General features: G+C 35.3%; 2 protein-coding genes and 1 long non-coding RNA gene across 3 annotated transcripts; all 3 read left to right on the top strand.

Annotated features, from left to right (window-relative positions):
- The first annotated feature begins 499 nt into the window (after positions 1-499).
- On the top strand, positions 500-5133 carry LOC111467656. The gene is made up of 5 exons (XM_023112638.1): positions 500-1176; positions 1415-1536; positions 1626-1666; positions 1761-1859; positions 4648-5133. The coding sequence occupies exons 1-5, from the start codon at positions 678-680 to the stop codon at positions 4808-4810; spliced, it is 924 nt and encodes a 307-aa protein (XP_022968406.1). The 5' UTR covers positions 500-677; the 3' UTR covers positions 4811-5133.
- Positions 2907-4641, top strand: LOC111467657. Its single transcript, XR_002714596.1, has 3 exons — positions 2907-3320; positions 3372-4030; positions 4064-4641. It is a non-coding gene; the product is annotated as an uncharacterized LOC111467657 (long non-coding RNA).
- A 1727-nt stretch (positions 5134-6860) lies between the features above and the next one.
- On the top strand, positions 6861-11573 carry LOC111467776 (mRNA cap guanine-N7 methyltransferase 2). Its single transcript, XM_023112837.1, has 11 exons — positions 6861-7052; positions 7142-7220; positions 7323-7417; positions 8864-8935; positions 9051-9160; positions 9922-10044; positions 10135-10227; positions 10344-10412; positions 10533-10621; positions 10716-10813; positions 11297-11573. Exons 1-11 carry the CDS (start codon positions 6951-6953, stop codon positions 11549-11551), a joined length of 1185 nt encoding a protein of 394 aa, XP_022968605.1. The 5' UTR covers positions 6861-6950; the 3' UTR covers positions 11552-11573.
- Positions 11574-12060: the final 487 nt, after the last annotated feature.

Raw genomic sequence — 12060 nt, 5'->3', positions numbered from 1 at the left:
TGCAATTTGAGTGGTCTAGATTTTGACACGTATGAAATTTTTTGAAATAAAAAAATATCAAACCAATTTGTTATTTCCACCTCTGAAATTTTGTGGCTGTACCTAAAATAACATGGCATTAATAAAAACAATTAATAAATATTTTTATTTTTTTTGTTTAATTTTTTAAGGGGACGAAATTGAAAATAAACGAAGACTATAAAACTAAATTAATAATATAAAGAGTTCAATAAAAATAAAATTCTTATATTATATTGTCACATCTTATTCATTTGTTTAATACGGAATTATTATTTCTTTAGGTGGTTAAATTTTTATTATTATTTAAACTACACAAACTATATTTAAAAATAATTTTTAAATATTTAAAACATAAAACAAAAACCACTCTCTCGAAAAAAATAATTAAAAAAAGGTAAAAAAGAATTATTTTTCTAAGAGACTTTTTTTGGATGGTGGGCCTCACTTGACAGTATTTCTATCTCTCTTCCCTAAAATATTTCGCCGTTGCAGATTATCGAAGAAAAATCTGTTCTGAATTTTGTGGGAGAGAGAAAAAAGGAGAACAGAGAGAGATAGAGAGACACCGGCCGCCGAAGCTCTGAATATGGCCGCATAGGGTCAGCAAAGGGAACACCCTGTCAGCGCTGGATTGCCTCGATTGATGCAAGTGACTGATGCTTGGAGTACTTTGTGCTCGTTCGAAGCCTTGGATTCTCGTTTCCCTTTCGAATTTCTTTCACAGCTCGGCCGTTTACCATCACCACCACCAGCAGAACCGGTTACTCGTTCAGAGTCCTATCCAATTCGATCGGCGACAGCGCCACCATTCCAGCGCATGCAAGCTCGCGGTCGGTGGTGCTGCTTCGATATGGCACGCTATATTGCCTTCCGGCGCAGGAGGCACTAGCGATCTCCGTCGTCCGGCGATTCATTGCCATGCGCGCAAAGGGGAGGGCTCTTGGAACGTCGCTTGGGATGCCCGCCCCGCCCGCTGGCTTCATCGTCCCGATTCAGCTTGGCTGCTATTTGGAGTCTGTGACTGTCTTGCGCCGCTCGATTGGGTGGATGCAAATCAAGAGTCTGTATCGACAGAACAGAAGAAGGAAGGGTCTGAATCGAGCGGCAATGAATTTAATCAGGACGATGAGAACTCACCTGATTACAGGGTGACAGGTATTGTGGAAAATTTGCCAATTCAATTCATTGAACGTATTCTATACTCAGTTAATTTCCTTTTGATTTGTGACGATTACAGAAGGAAGTTATCATTTAATGGTATAATCTTAGTTCTATGTTTTTTTCAATTCATTTCTTTGATACGAGTTTGATAGAATTGATATAATCTCTCTAGCATTTCCATTCTTGCTTGGCTACTGCTATTGATTGCTCTGCTGGTTGTTGACATCAACAGGCGTGCTAGCGGATGGTAGGTGTCTGTTTAGGGCAATCGCTCATGGAGCTTGCTTGAAGAGTGGGGAAGAAGCTCCTGATGATGATCGTCAAACAGAACTCGCTGATGAATTAAGGGCTAAGGTAAGATTGGTATTCATGTATAATCTTCCAATGTGGAAAAGAATGCGTAATATTCAAGATTGTTGAATGTGATTATTGATTCTTTACAGGTCGTGGATGAGCTTTTAAAGAGGCGGAAGGAAACAGAGTGGTAAGCTCTTCTGATGTTTGTGACACGAATTGAACAATTTGGTTGGATTAAAAAATGGGCTGATTGTGATTGTGATGATTGAAAATGCATGTAGGTATATTGAAGGAGATTTTGATGCATATGTGAAGAGAATTCAGCAACCTTTCGTGTGGGGTGGAGAGCCTGAGCTGGTCATGGCATCTCATGTCCTGAAGTAAGTTTTTGTTTATGTTATCAAAATTCAACTCTTATTAGTTTGCATAAAAATTTCTCCTAAAACAAAGAGGAATACGAAACAAAGTGGGAAAAAATTATTTAACGTGACGGTTATATTGTGGCTGGTACCCTCTAAATCGTTGGATGTGTGTGCGGTGTGTTAGACGAACACGACTCTCCACAATGGTATGATATTGTCCACTTTGAGCATAAGCTCTCATGGCTTTGCTTTGGGCTTCCCAAAAGGCCTCATACCAATGGAGAGTGTATTCTTACATTATAAACCCATGACCATTCCCTAAATTAACCGATGTGGGACTCTCATCATCCAACACCTCCCCTCGAACAAAGCACGCCTCCCCTTAATCGAGGCTCGACTCCTTTGGAGTCTTAGTCATTTTTGACTGCCTTCGTACCTTCGAGGAGGCTTGACTCCTTTTGGAGTCCTTTGTTCGACATTTAAGGATTTGCCAATCTATTGACACGGCTAAGTTTAGGGCATGGCTCTGATACCATGTTAGACGAACACGACTCTCCACAATGGTATGATATTGTCCACTTTGAGCATAAGCTCTCATGGCTTTGCTTTGGGCTTCCCAAAAGGCCTCATTCCAATGGAGAGTGTATTCTTACATTATAAACCCATGACCATTCCCTAAATTAACCGATGTGGGACTTTCATCATCCAACACCTCCCCTCGAACAAAGCACGCCTCCCCTTAATCGAGGCTCGACTCCTTTGGAGTCTTAGTCATTTTTGNACTGCCTTCGTACCTTCGAGGAGGCTTGACTCCTTTTGGAGTCCTTTGTTCGACATTTAAGGATTTGCCAATCTATTGACACGGCTAAGTTTAGGGCATGGCTCTGATACCATGTTAGACGAACACGTCTATTGACACGGCTAAGTTTAGGGCATGGCTCTGATACCATGTTAGACGAACACGACTCTCCACAATGGTATGATATTGTCCACTTTGAGCATAAGCTCTCATGGCTTTGCTTTGGGCTTCCCAAAAGGCCTCATACCAATGGAGAGTGTATTCTTACATTATAAACCCATGACCATTCCCTAAATTAACCGATGTGGGACTTTCATCATCCAACACGGTGAAACCATAATTTTTCGATTCTCTGTCCTATATCCAATGTTACAAAACAGCAAACCACTTTGAATAATGTCTCACAAAGTGGTAACTAAACACTTTGTTCTTCTAATAAGCTGATATGTTACTGACACTAATTTGATGCAGTTTGAGTCACTGTTTTTGTGTGTATGTGAGTAGCTCTTTCTCCCTTTTTACTTTAAGCTTTCATGTGTCAATAGACACAACATGTTTGTATTTTTCTGTGAGGGTAGGGGGCTTTGGGATTTTAGCTGTGAGCTGTGGGCTTCTTGTAGACCCTTAAGAAGGAGATGTTTGGTTTATCGCAGTAATGAGTTGAGTCTAAGACGTCCAAGGTTGAGATGTTTGGTTTATGGCAATAACAAGTCGAGTCTAAGACGTCCAAGGTTGAGAACCTTGGGCTTTATTTGGCGATGTTTGATTTATGGCAGTGACAAGTCGAGTTTAAGACATCCAAGGTTGAGAACCTTAGGCTTGTATTCGGAGATATTTGGTTTATGGCAGTAACAAATCGAGTCTAAGAAGTCTAAGGTTGAGAACCTTAGGCTTGTATGTGTAGATGTTTGGTTTATGGCAGTAACAAGTCGAGTCTAAGAAGTCCAAGGTTGAGAACCTTAGGTTTGTGTGTGTAGATGTTTGGTTTATGGCAGTAACAAGGTCTAAGACGTCCAAGGTTGAGAACCTTAGGCTTGTATTTGGAGATGTTTGGTTTATGACAGTGACAAGTCGAGTCTAAGACGTCCAAGGTTGAGAACCTTCAGCTTGTATTTGGATTGTGAGTTCTTTATGTTTTGTAAAAGTAAGAGAAAGTGGGTCTCATCAAATGGGGTTTAATTTGAGCTTATATGCGCTTAGGACAAGCATACCAATAACTTGGGATAGGGAAATCACCAGATTATATACTATCCGAAAGGGTGAGATCGGTGCAGTTGTTGAAATTAGTACCGTTAATCCAAACACTTTTCATAAATCAAGTGTTCCATCCAGGTTTACCTTTAAAGTGGTTAACAGTGCTTTTAATTTTAGGTAATATCTGGCAAAAAGTGTTCTATATTATTTTCATAATCTACTGATTGAGGTTACTTTTAGGATAGTGGAGAATGTTTTAAAGCTAATTATCCATAAAGTTCCTTAAAAGTGTTTTTGGATGCTTTTCTCAAAAGTATTTATAAAAAGGTATTTCACTCCAAAGTTGTTCTCAAAAGTCATTCCAAAACTTACTCTTATCTGAATTATTACAAGGATACAAATGTCGATGATGTCATCAATATCGAGATTTCATTTTTGCAAAGTTATCGATGCAAATTTCTATAAATAAAATAAAAAAACCTATTCAAACTAAGTTATAGATCTTGCTCATAGTATTTATATTTATGTTGGGGTTAATCGATGATATCTTTTTATGTTTTATGAGTATTTATAAACAATATTGGAAGATATCTATTCTTAAACCTCAATGTCCACGTCGAACCCTCCAATTTACGGATATATTGATGAACATTTTCATCCTTGAATGATTGTTATTTTAGCTAGGTACAATGATTTTACCACATTTAGATAGATGAAAACCATAGTAATGGGACATTGAATTTCGGTTCAAAGTTGAAGACCCTTTAGTTACTAAACCTTCATCTCCTTCTCGTAACACTTTGCATCTCGCAGGACACCGATATCAGTATTCATGAGAGGGAGTAGCTCCGATGGTCTGATAAACATAGCCGAGTATGGTCAGGAGTATCAGAAGGGTGAAGAAAGTCCTATCAACGTGCTGTTTCATGGGTACGGTCACTATGACATTCTGGAGACCTCATCAGTCAAAAGTTAACTGAAGCTGAGCGTGTAGAAATCGAAAATGGCTTTCAATCTGGAGTCGGACAGACAAGTCATTCTCATTAGGAGTAGACAACTTTCTCCAAAAGTTGAATAAACTGCCTTAATTTCAATAATGATTGGCACCAGCAACCTTATTTCATCCGATTCGCTTGTACAAGTTTTGTAGGTAATTGATTTTCCATTATGCTTTTTGAATTCAAAAAATTGTGTAGACTTCAACTTGGTAATGCAATTCTGGGTGTTCTGGTGCATTGCTTTCCTGAGTTCTGTTGATTAGTTTTCTTTTGAGGATATAATGGAAGCTGGATTTCTGCCATTTTGGGAGGTATGGTTGCAATCTATGTGTTATCACTGATGTCTCGGACAGAGAATGCTCGTCGGGTTTTCGATATCTCCTTCGAAAATGAGTATCAGAGAACCAAGAAGAACAAAATCCTAGGTTTGGTTTGCATTGTCAAACCATCTATAAACCCAAATTGCTTCTTTTCAGGTGATCGGAAGTTACTGGCAGTGTAGTTTAGCTCTGTTTTTTTTTTATAGCAGGAATGGATCATAATGTCCAATTTTATGCTTTTATTTGGAACCTTTTTTCAGCAGTAATTTGTTATCTTAGAACAAAATTTTGAATATTTCTTTCATGAGGCTAGCTAAAGCGGATAATATCTTCTAGCAATAGGTTTGGACTATTACAAATGGTATCATAGATAGATACCGGTCAGTGTGTTAGCAAGGACGTTGGCCTCCAATCAGAGTGGATTGTTTTGGGCTATTACAAATGGTATCATAGCTAGACACCGAACCGTGTGGTAGTAAGAGTGTGTTAGTAAAAATGTTGGCCTCCAATCAGGATGGATTGTAAGATCTCACTGATTCCTGGTGTAGAAATCTCTTTCTAGCGATTCCTGGTGTAGAAATCTCTTTCTAGCCGACACATTTTAAAAATCGTGTGCAATCCAACATTAGTGAAAGAGGGAAACGAAACGAAATTTCTCTAGAAGACCCTTTTATGATAATTCTGAGAGAACATTTTTTTCTACGTCCTTTTATTAATGTTTTCTTCTCATCCATACTTTACGTCTTAAAACTTCTTTGTAAATAGGAACAAAAAAAAAAAAAAAAAAAAAAAGCTGTAGAAAGTGATGGAAGATGGTTCATGTAACTTTATTTTACAAATTATCACTAAAATTATATATTCAAATATTAGTTTTTTAGTTTTTTTTTTCTTTAAAAAATGAATTCTTTTATTTTATAAAATAGAAAATGGTAATTTTTTTTGGTTCAAAGAATAGAAAAGGTTTAACAAATAGAAATATTAATTTCTTTATTGAGTTCAAGGGATGTGAGTATCAAATCAAACCGTCTACCTTAAAAATGATATATTGATGCCTTATACAATAAACTATGCTTAGATTGATATAACAAAAATATTAGGTCAATTTATATGATTTATTTAATTTTATTTAAAAAAATTTATTCAAATTATATCATTTAAATTCTTAAATTTTTTAAAATGAACAATCTAGACTCTCAATTTGAAAAATGAATATGCACGAACAAATAATTTAAAATTAATTTATTTATAAAAATTTAAAAATTAATTTGTTTTCGAATAAAATCTAGAGCTTAAATTAAGAGAGTGATTAGTTTAGAATTTTAACTAATACCATTCATTTTTACCCAAAATATTAAATATAAAATTTACCCTACAAGATTTGGTAAAGCAAATACCACACAAATCTTTTAAGTTTCAAATTATTTACCTTGAAAATAATTTATTAACTTTCAATCTATGTCATTACAGTAAAATTGGAATAATATCTTTAAATTTTTTAAAAAATCTAAAAGATTTTCTTAAAAATTAAAAAAAAAGAAAAGAAAAGAAAATACCATTATTAGTTTGATTTTTTTTTTTAATTTTTAATTATACCTTAAATACTTTTAAAAAATTTTAAAAGCTAAAAAAAAAAAACCATAAATTTTTTAATTTTTTTAATAAAAATATTATCTTCCCATGAGATTTTTAATCTTCTTTAATCAGTCTCGTGGGTGAATTTCGAAACTTGAAAACGGAGGGTAAAAAAAAGGCGCGAATCGTTGCTCCGGCTATCAGGAACTGTCAACTCGGAATCATAATGAGTCAACTTGTTCCGTCGAGGACCGAGTCGACTCACCACCGCCTGTACGATTTCGCCAAGGCCGCCCTAATAAAGATCTTCGCGCACCCCTACGTTACGGTTCGTCGTGAAACTCCGTCTTCAATTGGCGTATTTGATTTAGGTTGAAAGGAATTTATGCAAGATGTAATTAGGTTTTGTTTATGAAGGTTTGTGATTTGTATTGTGCACGAGGAACGGATGCGGAGAAGTGGGACGAAGCGCAATTCAGTCACTATATTGGAATTGGTATCTAGGTTTTTTCTGAGATTCTTGTTTCTTTTCATCATAAGAAGTTGCTTTGTTGTATTTTTGTTGTATTGTTCTTTTGATGGAATTGCTATTCTTTAGATGCATCCACCTCTGGAATCGGCCAAATGCGGGAGGCATGGGAGAGCCAGAGAAAGGCTTACACTGCTGAATTCTTTGAAGTTGATCCTTGCGTGGTGAGTTTTTTGCTGCTAGTTCTTTATCTTCCTTTTCAAATCCAAGAAATATCAATTTAGTGAGAGCAATAACAACTGAGGGAGGATTTCCATGAAACTACAAGTTCTATGCAAGTTGAAAGTACTCTTATCAGTAACCATTCACTAAATTAAGGATAAAACATAATTGTATGATGCGATCATTGTTTCCTTCCTCTACTAGTTCTGGAGGCAAGCGATGTATCTGACCTTTTAAACTAAGTTTGGTGAAATCAGTATGTTGACTAAAGTAATGTTTATAATCTTATCTTACTAGTTTAAGGATTTTATTGTAAATTTGGATCATAGCAGATTGTTCTTTAAGTGTTCTTGGTCACAGAATTCATTAGTACTGGGAGGAAATCTGTCCGGGAGACGCCCAAGTGAAATATTATCGTCTTTGAAATTTTCCTTTATGATAAATGCTACTTCCTTGAAAGATTTTCGGAGTTGCTCTGTAGTAGTGAACATGATTGTACAACAAATAGATTCTTAAGATAGACAAGTACTAAGACGTTTGAAATTCATGCCATGTAGTTTTATTCTTAATACTTATGCAACATTGTTTTGATGGCATGGAAATTTGATTAATGCTCACTAAGAACCAAATTATGCTGTTTTTATTTGATTAATCGTTTTCACGAACAGTTCTCCGAAATTCCTTCACATACTTGATGAATCTATTTAAAGAGGCTTCCCTAATCAGCGTGTTGAGTATAAGGGGCTGGCCAAAAAATGAATTGAAACATTCTAAAAGTGCTCAAAATTTCAGCATCATCAGGTCTACTGCTCTAATATCATTATTGCTCATGCTTATTGGAATAAACAGGGCAAAAAACAATCACAGAATACTAGATTAGCTCATGAAGAGGGCACTGGTTGAACTATATATCTATGTATTATTTGAGATTATAGCTTTTGTGATGGACAGGACGTAACTTTTAGTGAAAAGTGCATTTGTTTAGAGAAAGAGCAAAAATAAATAACTGAGATATTGCAAAGAAAAACTATGTCCTGCTTTCAAAATGATGTCTTTGATCAGTATGTCTTTATGATACGAATATTGAAATCAGACTTTTACTTGAAAGAATCGTGAAGTAGAATGAAAAATTTCCCCCTCTCCTGCTTGGCATCATTTATTAAACTTCGGTAACAAAGAAATGTTCAAGTCCGCACGTCACCTGGACTGGAATTCACTTCACACACCAGCACGTACATGCATTAGCAACCTGGAACTTTTATATCATTATTTACATGTCGAACAATTGTCATCGTGATCAATGCTAATTCATTTGGGCCTCTAGTTATAATGCAAGTGTTAAACTTATAATGCCATTAGTTACAAAATGTGTACGTGTATGTTATCAGGTAGAATGTAACATCAAGTTCTTTCTGTTATTTTCCATCTGACTTTATCTGTTTTGACAGGAAAATATTGAAACTCAGATGAAAGATAAAGCTGAGACAGCCGATCTAGTCTGCTGCTTGCAGCATCTGCAGGTCCTCTTTTTTTCTTTCTTTTTATTTTTATGTGGATTGATTGTAGGGGAGAGAGTTGATTCTTGTTTTCCATATATTAGATGACGTATACATAATATGAAGGACCTTTTTGTAGATGTGTTTCGAAACTGAGGAGAGAGCGAGGAGACTTTTACATAATGTGTCTTTATTGCTTAAACCTGGGGGTTATTTTTTTGGTATTACCCCAGACTCGTCTACAATATGGTATGAAATCACACTCATTATTTTCATAATTTGGTATTATCTGACGCTTTATTTGTATTAACTATCAATTTTTCTGCCAGCCACCATTTTTTTTTCTAGCATTGCATATATTGAATGCGTAGTGTTACTTTCTATTTTTTTGCATTCTCATTTTATATTTTTAGTAGATAATTTATAATTTGCCAATAAGAAAATAAGAAGTGTCGTGTGTTGGATGATGAAAGTCCCACATTGGCTAATTTAGGGAATGATCATGGGTTTATAAATCAAGGAATACTCTCTCCATTGACATGAGGCCTTTTGGGAAAGCCCAAAGCAAAGCCATGAGAGCTTATGCTCAAAGTGGACAGTATCATACCATTGTGGAGAGTCGTGTTCAGCTAACATTGTGAAGTTTTTCGAATTGAATTACATAATTCTCTTCAATGACCTAACCTATCATTTAAAGATCATTGATTCTTCATGACAAACTCCACCGCAGTGTTAACTGGGACCGGCTACCAGAAAGCAGGACTAACAAATGTACATGTTCATGAAATGTGATTACCAGTCTATGTGTTATATCCTTTGGCTTGTCCTAAGCATGTGCTCTGTGTAAAAGTTCATTATTATTTAAGATATTTGTTAGAACTTTGATTTTTTGTTCTTGAATTCTGGGTTTCTTTTCTTTCCATACTAACAGAGTAATGTCCTACGCCACACTATTGCTATGAAAATAAAGAAAAAAAGTTCTGAAATATTAGATTGTTGTACTCTTAAAGGGCCAAGTATCAGAAGAATGTCGAAGCATACCACAATAGGAGTGCTAGCATGAAACCTAATATTGTACCTAATTGCATTAGATCGGAAAGCTACATGATCACCTTTGAAGTTGAGGAAGAGAAGTATGTATAATTTGATTTCTTTAGAACATTTCTTAATCTCTTGGTTTTTATCCATCTATGGTAACTGAAGTTATTGAGTATTATTTCCAGGTTCCCATTATTTGGGAAGAAATATCAGCTGAAATTCGCGAACGACCCGTCTGCCGAGACTCATTGTTTAGTTCATTTTCCAAGCTTTATCAGGTCCAATTCTTCATTGTTTCTGTTATAAAACCAGAATTTCTTCACATACATGAATATAATTGACCATGGCAAATATCTGACTGAATTTATCGAAACGGTGGCTATGTCTCACTCAGGTTGGCTCGAGAAGCAGGTCTCGAGTATATCGAGATTCAAAACTTGACCGAATTCTACGACGATCACAGGTTTTTGCATTTTACTTTCAACTCCCAGTTTTCTCTAACTGATGTAAAGAACACCAACTTGTGTTCTTTCGGGCTGAGGCTGATTATTGTTTCCAACCCTATTTTGATTGCCACAAAAAGAGCACAATTTGCAGGAATGCTCATGAATTGTGGTCCAAACCTTCTGGATCCCAGGGGGAGACTTCTTCCTCGATCATATGATGTGCTAGGTAATAAATGAAATATTTATTTTCCCCCAAGGTTTATCAATCATTTTAGCTATAGCATTTTATAAAATATGTTTTTGTGGAACTTCCTTAACAGGTCTGTATACAACATTCATATTTCAGAAGCCAGATCCAACCATCACTCCACCAATCATGACCCCTTTATTGCTAGAAACAAGTTATGATCACGAAGAGGCAAGTCTTCAGAAAAATGTCTCATGATTTTAGTTTTTTTTTTTTTTGCTCTTCCTTAATCAAACTGCTATAAACAAAAACCATCTCAACTGAAGCTGCTCATGCATCTAATTGAGAATCAAAGATATGTAGATAGTGACAATTCATTGAAATATCCCTCTCTTCTCTTCCCTTCCCTTCTACTGCCATTGGAACATGTCTTAAGCTCTCTGTTTTCGACATCCAGTCCCGAAAATGATGATGGTTTCAATGACAGTTAAATCTCAAGAATTGCAATGAAAATTTGAGACAAAATGTTGATAATATTTCATTGATTATAACTTTATTGGTTAAGTAATACAAATTGGCATCGAGTAAAATCGATATATACTATAAAATGGGGTGAAAAATGGGTATGTAAAAATTCTTCCTAAAGTTCTCTCCTTTTTTTTTTTTTAGTTTTTTTTTAATTATCTGGTTTTGTTACTTGGGTTGGCTTTGTAGAGGGAGTGGCAGGGGAGTGGCTGGCGAGATGAAGAAAGGAGTGTACAGGCAGAACATGTTCCTGGTCCGGTTCCAGTTCCAGCCCCTGCTCCGGTTCCGGTTCCGGTTCCAGTTCCAGTTCCGGTTTCAGTTGCGGTACCTGTCCCGGTTCCGGTTGTGATGCCCATTCCAGTCTCCGGGCTAGGCAAGATTAGTGAACAGAAGGGCATTTTGGGTCCTGGCCCTGCAGATTTACGTTTTCCTGAAGCTCTTTAGTTTGATTTTTTTTTTTTTTTTTTTTTTTTTTTTTTTTAATATTGAATGATGAAAAACAATTATTATTTTGAACTCTAATCGTAATTAACCCTTAATTTTTATTTATAGGATTAATCTAATTTACAAAAATGTTGGTTTCTTTTTTAAGTACAAAAAACAGAAGTGGAATTGGTATTCTATGTTATTTTGTCCAAGTTTTTTTCTTTTAAGAGATGTTTAATTGGTCTTGAACTTTATGGTTTCTAAAAATTAATAAATATATAAAAATAAAAAAATAATCAAACACGCTGTAGGTATCCGCTTATAAATAATAAATAAAAAAGAAAAGAAACACGGTTAATAAAATACATTAAAAAGATATAAAGATATAAAATGTAAAATGTATTAGATTAATAAAAATAATTGCCTGATTAGAAGTCAGACGCCTTTAATCAAAAGTAAATAAAAATATATTTAGTTCATTATTTAATTGAAGTTTAAAAAATTTACAAAAACCCAACCCAATCCTT

Source organism: Cucurbita maxima, unplaced genomic scaffold, assembly GCF_002738345.1.
Source record: "Cucurbita maxima cultivar Rimu unplaced genomic scaffold, Cmax_1.0 Cma_Scf00034, whole genome shotgun sequence".
Lineage (NCBI taxonomy): Eukaryota > Viridiplantae > Streptophyta > Magnoliopsida > Cucurbitales > Cucurbitaceae > Cucurbita > Cucurbita maxima.
Note: the sequence above shows the minus strand (reverse complement) of the source record. Positions and strands in the feature narration are given on the sequence as shown.